This window comes from Haliotis rubra, unplaced genomic scaffold (genome assembly GCF_003918875.1).
Source record: "Haliotis rubra isolate DU_JTF1 unplaced genomic scaffold, ASM391887v1 Scf77, whole genome shotgun sequence".
NCBI lineage: Eukaryota > Metazoa > Mollusca > Gastropoda > Lepetellida > Haliotidae > Haliotis > Haliotis rubra.
Window position 1 is genome coordinate 1,342,721 of NW_025767490.1, and position 13,712 is coordinate 1,356,432.

Consider the following 13,712-nt stretch of genomic DNA (forward strand, 5'->3'; position numbering starts at 1 on the left):
AGCTTGGTGATGAGAGAGTCCAATGGAGCATCCTTATCAATGTGCATGGCGACTCTTGCTGCCTTCCCACGAAGTGATTTGTGTACGGCGTCCATGACATCTTGCTCCGAATATCTTGTACAGAGACATGTGTATTCATGTTTCCACTGGTCGAAGTCGACGTCCCCTTTCCTGTCTCCCGAGAAGTATGGAAGCTGTGGCGTCTTAGCTAGCGTAACTGTGGATGGAATAGAGGGTTTAAGTTCCTGAGTCGACTTGCTAACTGATGAGATCCACGCTAAGAGATCCTGAGGTGTATCAGCTTTGGGTTTCAAATCCAACTTCTTCAGTGACGAAACAAGTTGTTTCACCTCCTCTTCTGACATTCCCGCTTCAGCCATGTTGGAGAATAAATATGAATACACAAATGACAAACAACTGAGTAATACACGACGTAGAAAAGTTGATGAGTAAATGAAACACGAAATCCGCGAAAAATACACAACACGCGACACTTGATGACTGTAAATCCGTGAAGAATTTGTAACAAAACAGATTTCAAAGCACACAGTGAAGCACGCGAGAATACGTTAGATGTAGGATTTAATGAATTTTTACATTGATTTACGTAAATGGTATGGGAGTTACCCTTAACGAATATAAGTTAAATGTTTAAATAAATTACATGTTTAGAGTTACCTTTAATTTGTGTTTAGATAATAAACTAATGCAGGTAAGTAAAGTGCAGGTGTACGCACGCAGGGGCTTATAAATATGATACCCTACATAAAGAGAGAATAACACCAAGCAATATGAAATGAAGATATGAGAAGCGAACAATGAAATACAACCCTTAATTACCTGAACCAAATAACCAAAGGGATAAATGAACGCAAAGAAAACCCTACAACTAAACCACAAAGAGAACCTACATACTAAAACACTAAACTATGAACGCAACCAACTAAAACAAACTAAACCTACAGGTTTATTAAGAGATGGAACTTAAAGTAAACTAAACTAAACTAAACTAAACTCCTGTCAAAAAGAAACGCAACCCCTGTCCTCAATTATATTCATTCATTTGTCGCATGAAAAGCTGTGTGAAAAATGCCACGATTGAGTGCTGCCGACCGAAATATCGCCATTGGTCGTGTTCAAGCCGGAGAAAGTTTTGGAACTGTTGCACGGCACCTAAATGTTCACAAAACAACGATATCCCGACTTTGGAGCCGCTACAACAACTTCAATTTGACCAACGATCGCCCGAGAAGTGGAAGGCCAAGAATCACGACCCTTCAAGATCGGTACATCCGGGTCCATCACCTGCGTAATCGGCATGCCCTACCAACCGTGACTGCCACACATAAATACCAGGTTTGAGGAGAGTGTCAGCTCAAACGATTAGGAACCGTCTGAAAGAAGCGGGTTTACGTGCCTGTAGACCAGTTGTTGGACCTGTACTACGCCCCTACATCTCCGCCGACGACTCAGGTGGTGCAACAACGTAAGGATATGGACTTTACAAAACTGGAGGCGCATCTGGTTTCTGATGAATCCCGTTTTCTTTTGCAACATCACGACGGAAGAAAACGTGTGTATAGGAGACGTCATGAACGTTTTGCGCCCATCTGCGTCCGACAGGGGACAGATTTGGCGGAGAAAGCGTTATGGTTTGGGGATCCATCTCATACAACCAGAAATCAGACTTAGTGATCGTTGAAGGAACCTGACAGCCCAACGTTACATCAACCACGTATTACAGCCTCACCTTCTCCCGATTATTGACCAACAGACACAGATTTTTCAACCACAGACAACGCCCGGCCTCATACTGCACGTGCAACAATGAACTTTCTGCAGAATTCCAACGTCAATGTCTTGCCATAGCCCTCTAAATCACCAGACCTCAACCCTATTGAACACCTGTGGGATACTCAGGTCGACGCGTACGTCAACGTCAGCCGCCGCCACAGACGCTGCAACAGCTCGGCGTTGCACTGCAGGAGGAGTGGAGAGCCATTCCCCAGGAAAGAATCCGGCGTCTTATCCGTTCGTGTCCAAGGAGATGCCGTGCAGTGATTGCAGCTCGTGGTGCTCATACGAGATACTGAGAAAGACGCCCCCCTGGTGACAAACTGGTGTCTGTGAGATGACTTTTGAAATGACAATTTTAAACATGCCCATCTTGGTTATTATTCTGCCAAATTTCAGACTTCTGTCTTAAATAATAAAAATGCTGTGCCGTCTTAAAACTTCAGATCAAAATCTCTAAAATACAGGGGTTGCGTTTCTTTTTTGACAGAGTTTAATTACCGATTACTAAAATAAATAGTTGATATTACTAATTACCTAACACTAACTAATACACACTCACACACACGAATGATGGAGTACGGGGTGATGGAGTAGGAGGTGGTGGAGTAGGGGGTGATGGAATAGGGATGATGGAGTAGGGGGTGATGGGAGTAGGGGATGGAGTAGGAGGTGGAGTAGAGGGTGATGGTAGGGGACGATGGAGGGGGTGATGGAGTAGGGGATGATGGAGCAGGGGATGATGGAGTAGGGGTGGAGGTAGGGATGGTGCAGTAGGGGAGGGGATGGAGTAGGGATAGGGGGTGGAGTAGGGGTGGAGGGGTGATGGAGTGGGGCAGTAGGAGATGGTGGAGTAGGGGGTGAGTGGGGGTTGTAGAGGGATGAGGAGTAGGGGGTGAGTGGAGGTAGGGGACAGTGGGAGGACAGGGTGATGGAGTGGGGGAGGAGGAGTAGTGGAGTGGTGGAGGAGTAGTGGAAGGGGGATGAACGGAGTAGGGGATGGTGCAGTGGGAAGGGACAGACGACGGAGGAGTGAGGGAATGGTGGAGTAGGGGGTGATGGAGTAGGGGATAGGGAGAAGAGGAGTAGGGGGTGAGGTGGAGTAGGGGGTGGAGTGGAGTAGGGATGATGGGTGAGTAGGAGGGTGTGAGGAGTAGGGGGGGTGGTGGAGTAGGGAGGTGGTGGGGTAGTGGAGGATGGAGTAGTAGGGGAGTGATGGAGTAGGGGTGGTGGAGTAGGAAATGGAGAAGGGGGGTGGTGGAGGAGTGAGGTGGAGTGGAGGGAGAGAGGATGGAGTAGAATGAGGGGGTGACAGGAGTAGGGGATGGAGATGGTGGAGTAGGGGTGATAGGGGGATGGATGAGTGGTGGAGTGGAGGTGGTTGGTAGTAGGGGATGGTGGAGTAGGAGTTGGAGTAGGGTAGGAGTAGGGGGTGGTGGAGTAGGGGTGGTGGAGTAGGGGAGAGAGGACAGATAGGAGGACAGGGAAGTAGATGATGGAGTGAGGAATGATGATGGAGTAGGTGGAGGGAGTGAGGGGGTGGTGGAGGGAATGAGGGACGTTAGGGGAAGTGGTGGTGAGTAGGGTGAGTGGAGTGAGGAGATGATGGAACAGGAGGTGAGGAGATGGGGTGATGGAGTAGGAGGTGACGGAGAAGGAGATGGTGGAGCAGGAGGTGATAGAGAAGGAAGTGGAGCAGGGATGGTGGAGCAGGAGGTGATCGAGCAGGAGGTGGTTAGCAAGAGGTGGTGGAGAGGTGCTTGATAGCAGAAGGTGAGGAAGAAGTAGTAGTTAGGGGATTGTGGAGAATGTGGGGGTGGAGTAGGAGTAGATGGAGGAAGAGGTGGGGAAGATAATGGTTCCTGAATGATTGACCATGGTCAGTGATTCTTTGATATTTCTTTACTGAAGTATACATTTGATTCAAAATTCGCGACAACTATTTTAAGTGTACATGAACCCCCAAGACATTATAAACAATGCGATCTCCTGATCAAGTGACACTTGAGACAATGTCCTTGCTTAAATGGTGATCATCACTTACCAGTTTGATGAAAAGAAATATTGAATAACTTACAGGATTTCGACTCATATATTAGCATTTTCACATTACGTTTCGGATAACATTTTCATTTTCTTATATATATATATATATATATGGGTCTAATCTTAGGAAAGTGAAAACGTTATTTGAAACGTGATGTGAAAATACTAGGGCATGATATCATTAATGCCAGACCAAGTTCATTCGAAGAGTGAAATCAGCAGGTGAACTAATCATTAATTTTAGTTTAGCTTGTGAATAGGATTTGTAAATGATGAGGATAATCAAGAATGAAATACAAGTCTTGTGACTCAATGGATAACATCAGATGGTTGATAGAGTGATCTGTCACACGCTGACATTATATTAGCGGTCATTATATTAGTTGTGGTTGAGACCTCATGCATAGGTCACTAATCACCTTAGTTTGGTGGAGTGTATATGTACTACAGTCTGATGTGTGGGCTGGATTTCTGGAACAAGGTGGCGCGTGGTCCTGTGCTCAAAGCTCAGGTCACAAATCGGTGAAGTTAAGCAGCGTCGAGCTCGGAGGGTCCTTGGATGGGTGACCGTGTTTGGCAGCTTGACTCCTGAGAGTTTCCTACCCCACAACGAAGCACATGTGACACATGTGGTCTCACCTTAGGCAAGTGAGTTTGTTCAAAATTGTCTCTGTTCACACAGCAGGAAAATGGGTACCCGGTGGAAAAAGTCATATGAATATAACCTTCTAGCGCCTAACAGGCAGCTTGGGTTATCCGGGGTAATAATGTGCTGTGCCTTGATTGTTAGCGCTATGAGCATACCTAGTGTGGAGTTTGGCGCTATATAAATGGACACATTATTATTATTATTATTATTATTATTAATATTATTAACAAGGTTGATTCCTGGGAGATTCTTTGGCCTGCTGAAACAACACGCAAACAAACATAGGGTGACTACATAGGTGGGCGGGTGAGTGAGTAAGTGGACACTTGTGTGGGTTGGAGTGAGGGTGAAGTGAGAGTGGGTGGGTGAGAAGGTGGGTATGTGAGTGAGTGGCTATCCATAGCCATGCCACGTTGCATCTGTGCTTCCCGGATTGTCAGTATTGTGTTTGTTTGTTGTTTTTGTTTGTTTAACGTCAAAGTCAGAAACAGTCGTGACTACACAATCCAGTGACTAATGCAATGAGCAACGATTCACGTCATCGGCCACAGATTCTGACCAACCGAGCCTCTTTAGGTAGATGCATGTTACTACAAGCCTACGGGTGACCAGTTCACACAGGGCTGATGGTGAAACAGCTCGTTGTAGGTTAGGATTGTATAAATGTTGATCAGGTGCATCTGATCATGTGATCGATCCAGGCTAGGCAACCATTAGGGTGATAAATGAGTACATCTACCTAGATTACCAATTGAAATAAAAACGATCTTAGAGTCGTCATAATCTGAAAATGATTCATCATCAGGGAAATCATATACTGTATTTCTAATAAAAATATCCTATTTCGTCCTTGCCTGCATCTTCCCTGCTTATATACAGACTTCGGGTACAGCTTACTGAAACAATACTGATGACTTCAATTTTAACTCACTCATTCGAAAACTTTATCAGTCGTGATCAATAGATTGGTCACAAGTCAGATTGAGTGCATCGTGCCAGCTCCAGTATCACAGCATATTCAGAACCATTATGATTAATGACTTTCATTTATGGGACCGAATCTAAGTATATTGATGCTGGGCAATATTTTTAAAAGGCCACCAAAGAACGTGTCACGCCCACGATATTTAAACATGACATGGTTATATATGACAAGGTTTGCCCGTACAGGAAAGTACTCATGTCACGTTGTTGCGGTAGGGTGACACAAACACGTAGCAACTGCAAGGACGTGCACTGCTGCCGAGAAGTTCATTCCCCTTACACACAATGGCCACACCTAAAGCACTGGTCACGCATTTGTCATCATATCCTCCTATCATAAGATTTTATTGTGCTGATGCAGGAATTTATGTCCATGTAATTTAATTGTTTTGTCGAGCTGAGCAGTGTTTTTTAATATTTCGTAATACTGAGCAATATAAAAAAAAGTCCAGATTCCCACTATGTTTGTTGCCCCGCCCATAAACTATATCATACAACATTCATAAACCATCTTCATTTTGATGGTGAAAGAGAATTAATTCTCTTAAAAGATACTTGGCTTGGGTCAGTTGAGCACAGTTTATGCGATATATACCTGAAACTGATAACCTGAACTGTACTCTGTTTATCAATTCCCGTTGCCTTTTATGGTTACCCGAAATTCACACTGGCAGTGCGGTATTTCGTATAGACTGTAACTCATACAAAACGTAGCTGTGCATAACATAACTTTGCACAAAATTAAAGTTATTTGAAAAGTTAGAATAATGACCATACATAAATATGCAGCAAAGCACTTTGCACGAAATTTGATGTCACGTATCGAGCGTGGGACGTGCACTTTGTGCACAATGAACTTACTCATATTTTGCATGCTTTTTGACACCTGAAGTTCACACACCTGAAATTGAAAATTAAAGAACGGATGATTATTCTCTAGCCTCTAAATGTTGTAGAAAACAGTCTTAATTTCAGTCTAAACTGCGCGGACGTCATGCCACGGCTTGCAGAAAATCAGCGTCTCCTCGCCGTGGGTATGCTGGAGATTGGAATGGCCCGAAATGAAGTGACCAGACATTTTGGTGTCCATCAAAACACGATCTCATCGCTATGGAGACGTTTTCAACATAATGGGAACACGAGAGATTTGCCTCGGGACCGGCTGGCCACGCGTGACATCACGTCAGCAAGACAACCACATTCGGCTGAGTTGTCTACGGAATCGATTCTGCCAGTTTGACTGCTTGGACCATCCCTGGCTTACGTCCAATCAGTTCCAGGACTGTACGGGACCGACGGAGGGAGCACAACATCTGTCCCCGACGGCCTGCATTGCGTCACGCCTCATGATCGGACAGAACTTGACTTTGCCAATGGCAATCTGACAGGTCTGCGATACAGGGATGAGATCATTGGGCCTCATGTGCTCCCGTTCATACAAGGACAGAGACGTAAAGTCACGCTGCAACGATATAATGCCCGTCCACACGTCGCTCATGTGACGGCAGAACATTCCGGTACTCCCCTTGCCAGCTGTTTCTCCGGACCTGTCGACGATACGAGCACGCTTGGGATGAAATGGAGGGCCGTTTACGTCAAACGTCAGTCCCAGAATCAGCCACTGACGTTAGCTGGATTGGGACAAGCGTTGGTTCAGACATGTTCCGCAAACTTTCTTTAATCGCTGTCGTTGTCTTGCCTGCATCAACGCCAATGGTGGATACACACGATACTGAATTTGTGAACTGACTTTTGACATCACCTCTCTTCAAGGGCGTGTCTCGATGCTAAGAGTCAAACCATACAGATTTCGATTAAGGAAAACACCACAAATCATGTTATTATCTTTTTGCATTAAAAATGGCAAAACATCAAATAATGCACAGTTACTTTATTCCAGTTGTACTTTAGTTTGTTCCATACTAAAGATTGCAACAGAGAAGGAGTTATTATTGATATTCTTACATATTAAATACCTTATCGAGAGATGAGTTATTTGTAAAGGTCGTCACGAAGAGCAATATAAGACGCAGCTGTACGAGTTATTTAAAGATATGTGAAGGCCTCAATGCACTGACAGACTGTTGGCAGATGTTCTGAAGGAAAAAGTTCGTTTCTTTGTTTCTTTGTTCTTTGTTGCAACTGAATCACAATGACGTGCATCAAACACGTGACCACCCGATCCCGTTAGTCACATCTGACGACAAATATGTGTTGCTGAAGATTAATTCTGACTCGAATCCTCACGGGTGATACAAAAAAGAGTCTGCAACATTATTGCAGTACTTTCGGGTCCGTTTTAAGACTCGGACATACATGTTATCAAGACTACAGCAGATATGTGATCCACACAAATGAATTGTTTAATGCCCCCTCCGCTGTTGAAACTGGAAGCAAATGTAATAATAAATTCCTCCTGACGTTTTGCTTTAAGATATTTGGTATGAGGCCGAAATCTAGTATCAAGTTTTAAACATTCAATTATTCTGCATTATTCTTTATTTTCTTAACTGTAGGCCACAAGCCCGTGGTATACATAAAATCGTATATAATGGGTGAGTGGTACAGGAACGTTAAGTTTGTACACGGCATGTTTCAAATATTACACCCAGGTACTTTACCCAGGTACTTTACAACCTTAATTAGAATGAGTGAGTTTAGTTTTACGCTGCACTCAGCAATATTCCAGCTATATGGCGGCGGTCTGTAAGTAATCGAGTCTGGATCAGACAATCCAGTGATCAACAGCAGGAGCCTCGATCTACGGAACTGGGAGCCGATGACATGTGTCAACCAAGTCAGCGAGCCTGACCACCCGATCCCCTAAGTCGCCTCTTACGACAAGCAGGGGTTACTGAAGACTTTCATTAATCCATGCTTGTCGTAAGAGGCGACTAACGGAATCGGGTGGGCAGGTTCGCTGACTTGGTTGACCCATGTCATTGTATCCAAATGTCATAGATCGACGGTCATGCTGTTGATCACTGGATTGTCTGGTCGACATATATTTACAGACTCGGCGGCGTGAAACAACAAACCAACCAAGCAACCATCAAATAAGAGTGCCTCGTACATTGACAATTTCTTGAAGCGCTGTAAAATGATGTCTTTCCCCCAACCCTGTCAGAGTTACACACACCTCCCACATGTGGAACAGGAGCTTGTACGTAACTGGTAGGCACCGTCGGCCAGGTTCTCTCGGGTGATGTTTTCCGTTGAGCAGAGTTGTGTCCCGTAGGCGAGGCAGGATCATGGGAACCTAGGTGCGAATTTGGACGCTCCTCTATTCCTCTATTAATTGTAATATTCATAGATTATTCTTGACGCTACTGGAATAATATGGCAATTCTTATCTTAACGTTTCTGCTTCATTGATTCATTTCTATGCTTCATCGACAGCCCAGCTCTCGCAGGTGTTTCCCTCTCCCTCTGTCTGTGTGAGTATCGGCGTGTGTGTCTATGTGTGTTGTTTCGTCATGTGTGTATGTGTGTCAGAGTCAGAGTATGTGTGTGTGAGCGTGTGTGCCTGAATCTGTCTAAGTATGTGTGCGTGTGCGTGTCTGTGCCTGAGTCTGATTGTGTGTGCGTGAGCGTGTCTGTGCCTGAGTCTGACTGAGTGTGTGTGCGTGAGCGTGTGTGTGCCTAAGTCTGTTTGAGCGTGTGTGCTTGAGCGTGTGTGTGCCTGAGTCTGTCTGAGTGTGTGTGCCTGAGTTGACAGAGAGTGTGTGTGTGTGTGCGTGAGCGTTGTGTGCCTGAGTCTGACTGAGTTTGTGTGACTGAGTCTGACTGAGTGTGTGTGCGTTAGCGTGTGTGTGCCTGAGTCTGACTGAGTGTGAGCGTGTGTGTGCCTGAGTCTGTCTGAGTGTGTGTGCCTGAGTCTGACTGAGTGTGTGTGTGTGTGTGTGTGTGCGTGTGCGCGCGCGAGCGTTGTGTGCCTGAGTCTGACTCAGTTTGTGTGACTGAGTCTGACTGAGTGTGTGTGCGTCAGCGTGTGTGTGCCTAAGTCTGTTTGAGTGTGTGTGCGTTAGCGTGTGTGTGCCTGATTCTATCTGAGTGTGTGTGCCTGAGTCTGACTGAGTGTGTGTGCCTGAGTCTGTCTGTCTGTGTGTGTGTGTGTGAGTGAGTGAGTGTGCCTGAGTCTGACTGAGTTTGTGTGCCTGAGTCTGTCTGAGTGTGTGTGCGTGCGTGCCTCCAATGCCCCGTTTCATAAAGCTATCGTTGCGCTACGACTGTCGTACCTCCTATACCTTAACATAGACCTTCGACAGACGTATCGCTACGATAGCTTTGTGAAACGGGGCCCTGGATATTCATCATACCAGAACGTATGATACATACAGATACTGTGTATCTGTGGAGAATCAGGCAGTCCCTGTAACAGTGAAATCTCGTCAATATGAACCTCTTTTGCCAGATCTATTACTGTTAGAAATTATAGAGCGTGGCAATGAGTGACACGGTTGTGCAATTAAAAGCGACAAACCATTTTGATTCAGCGAGTGATTATGGTTGTACGCTGCTAATAGCAATATTCCAGCAATATCACTGCGGGGAACACCAGCAATAGGTATCACAATTTGGACCCATGTCTGAATCGAGCCCGGGACTTCGGCGTGAGGCGCGAACGCTTTAACCACTAGGCTACATACTGTCCAACTGCATCATGAGAAATACTGCTAAAAAAGTCGATTGTATGTTTCCTGTCTTATATGCATTATCTCATTGCTATGATACCGGGAGTTTGCGAAATTGGAGCGTATCCTATCTCACCGGTGTCTTACATCTGTCGCAAACACATGCACAGGCAAGTCAACTGTTCACTTGAAGAAACACTGAAGAAAATGAAATATAAGTTAAACAAATCACTGGGAACGATACAGTCATGATATACATGTATATGTTCACTGTAGACGTCATTCTCAGCCAACAAACAAATGGTTTACAATTTATGTAAATTATGTGAGTGAGTGAGTTTGGTTTTACGCCGCTTTTAGCAATATTCCAGCAATATCACGGCTGGGGACACCGGAAATAGGCTTCGTGCATTGTATCCATTTGAGAAATCGAACACGGGTCTTCAACGTGATGAGCGAACGCTTTAACCATTAGGCTACCACACCATGCTATGTAACTTATGAGCATCAGCTACTACCGGTGGAACAGGACAAGCTTAACCTTTAACAAACACCTGGTGTCTTAATTAATTCTCACTGATTCATTTAAACAATGCCCAGAAAACCTTCGTCCAATGGTTTCAGGCCTGTTTGTTATCTGTCCTCGATCAAGTTCAAACATGCACAATAATATAACGGCACGAATTTTGACGCAGTCGTCAGTAAAATATAATACAGAGTACTATTATTTAACCCAAATCAATATAACTTAGCATTGTGTAATTTTAGTTACAGTTTTTATGTAAAATATATATAATCAACACTAAGGTTATACGGACCCTCATGAACGTGGTAAGCAGAAGTTGTACGCACATGGAATGGGGTAAAATACGGAAGCCATTTAAATTCACACATTTTTACCGATGTTACTGTAAACAAGCAGTCAATGGAAAACTAGGCGGTAATCAAAACCAACTTAAATATAATGGAAATGATTTCATAAAAAATCACTCATCCTATACTGACAGTACAACACTTGTCCTATACTAACAGTACAACTTGATAGCACTCGATGTCTTTTTCATTACGCAAGCGATTTTTATAAATATATTCCGTACGCATTTGTTTTAAACTTTCTGCGTATCTAACATTTTAAATGCGTAATTGGTACGCAACAATTATCTTTCAATGCGTAATTCTATGCGTATTTTACCCGGATTCGCAGCTTATCTGGGCCTCTGGATGGCATGTGTCAACCAAGTCAGCGAGCCTGACTCCCCTATCCCGTTAGTCGCCTCTTACGACAAGTATGGGTTACTGAAGATGAATTCTAACCGGGTCCCGTCCTCTGGAACATTTGCTACGAGCCAGACAGGAAGCTGCATATGGCATTGTTGTCACCACAGGTGTGTCATATTTAAAAAATTCTATCTTCATATCTACCAACTTTCTGAAAGCTTTATTGTATACTTGTAAACCAGATCAAACATTCTTTTTGTATATCGCTCTTTGAAATCTTCAAAAATCGATCGCAAGTAAAAACTGTTGAATGTAGACACCAAACGCTGGAGCAGCTGGAATCTTGTGGAAGCCTACTTCTTTCCAAAGACATCATCAGTGCTACAAAACACTGGTTCAATTAACACCATACTAGAAAACATCCGTCAAATGTTATCTCTCATGAGTGGTGTAAGTTACGATGAAGTCACTTCCAAAACGAATCAAGGTGAAGCGAGTGGTTCTGGTTTATATCATATTGAATGGCTATGGCATGCCCAGGATATCTAAGGAGGGTGTAGGACTCTGTAATATAGCAACGCCTTACTCATCTTGGACACTTAGCTCTGTGTGTTTTCAGTAACGCTGCACGCAGTTATGTTCCACCTGCATGACTTTGGTCTGTAAATAATCTAGTCTGGACCAGACAATCCAGTGATCAACAGCATGAGTATCGATCTACTCAATTGGGACCCGATGACGGGTTTCAACCAAGTCAGCGAGCCTGACCACCCTATCCCGTTAGTCGCCTCTTACGACAAGTATGGGTTGTTAAAGACCAGTTCTAACCCGGAACTTTACGGGTCTGGTCTTTGCGGGCGGCTCGCAATTCATTTACGTAATTGTAACTGGAGGACAGTCACAAATTAATTCAAAGTTCAACTGTGACATGACATGTAAATACCTTGTTCAGTTTTATTAAAATAGAATCGGTAATATGTTAAGATCTGTGGCGGTTTATAAATAACCTAATCTGGGCCAGAAATTCATTGACTGAAGTCCAGGAAATTAGTATACAATTATTTTCAGTCAACCGAGTTTGTTTTTTTATTTTTTTTATTTATTTTTTTGCTTTACGCCGAAGAAGTAATACAATGTACAATATGTTAGACATGTCCCAGTACAATGCAATACAACACCTTCATACACTTCAATGATCGTCACGATATGGCTGAAATATTGCCGATGTGACGTTAAATAATAACTCACTCACTCAATGACGACATTTCTTTGGTGTAGAATGAAATCTTGAACTTCTCATTATAGGAGGACGTGCTACAGTCAGCAATATTCCCTTATAATAACGGCAGCCGAGTTCATGTGTCTAACCACTGGGTGCAATTCACTCACAGTTTACTTAACAAGCAATAGAATGTTGGACAAATTCTATGGCCAATCATTCAATAGGCTGTTTCGATGCGCGGAGTCTTGTTTGATACACTGTTTTAGCACACACTTCCAAAAGGGATACTTTCATTCCCACTACGAGCTAAAAATGTTTTAGGACTAACGAAAAATTTATTTTTTTCAAAACACGAAGCTTTTTCGGTGACAGTTTCAATTTTTCAGGTAAAAAACATTCAATTTCTTCTTTAAGATCCTGAAAGAATTTCTTTCGAAATAATCACATTTCGTAGAGCGAGGTGTCTGAAGCACCTTGTTTAACCATCATTCTCTTAAAGTCATTGTGTCCTTGCCACATGGGTACATCCTCGAGTTGGTTGATCAAGGTTACAGTACAACAGAGTCAGTTTCATGGTAAATGCGACACATCAGTGACAAACATGTCAGATACAAATAGCTATTTCTACTTCAACAAGAGGAACATCAACGGACTACTCATCTTTTCGCGAACACCTGATACCATCACTTTGGGAAACCAGTTTCATAAACACTTTCTCAAGACATAGCAGGAAACGCACAATTGACTCTACCTTTGTAGGGAATTCGTATGAGCATGGGAAGGGTTTGCTGCTTCACACACATAAACTTCATCTTTCGCCAAGGCCACGTTGAAGGCAGCCATGGAAGAGAAGCTATGGCTGCACATACCTTGCTGAGTATGTTATAAACCTTTTAATATCAGTAATCAGTTAGTCACCATCCTGCGTTTGTACTAAATGGAGACGCGAAAACTGGTATGGATATTGATCGACAATATGGGTCATTTTAATAAATACTTTTGTTACCTCAAACAAATATTTAACCCCTCTTACTACTTCGGCAATTTCTTGGACTTAACAGCAAACATGTTACACAGCTTTCCATTGGCGAAAAGTTTTCAACTTGAAACTGATTTTCTCTGATCGATTTGAACACTTCCAGGTTGAAATGTCGACGTAGATGTT

At 43.6% G+C, this 13,712-nt stretch overlaps 1 protein-coding gene across 1 annotated transcript; it reads right to left on the reverse strand.

Moving 5' to 3' along the window:
• Positions 1 to 2,352: 2,352 nt before the first annotated feature.
• On the reverse strand, positions 2,353 to 13,390 carry LOC124260598 (leucine-rich repeat extensin-like protein 3). The gene is made up of 2 exons (XM_046694920.1): positions 13,299 to 13,390; positions 2,353 to 3,553 (listed from the first exon to the last, which is right to left on the reverse strand). Exons 1-2 carry the CDS (start codon positions 13,388 to 13,390, stop codon positions 2,353 to 2,355), a joined length of 1,293 nt encoding a protein of 430 aa, XP_046550876.1.
• Positions 13,391 to 13,712: the final 322 nt, after the last annotated feature.

What these genes read in the sequence shown, in the direction of transcription:
- LOC124260598 (XM_046694920.1), bottom strand. Translation starts at nt 13,390, where the DNA reads ATGGCTGCCTTCAACGTGGCCTTGGCGAAAGATGAAGTTTATGTGTGT. An exon ending in CATACGAATTCCCTACAAAG is followed by an intron (nt 3,554 to 13,298) that starts GTAGAGTCAATT and finishes TCTGCTATCAAG; the next exon opens with CACCTCTCCACCACCTCTTG.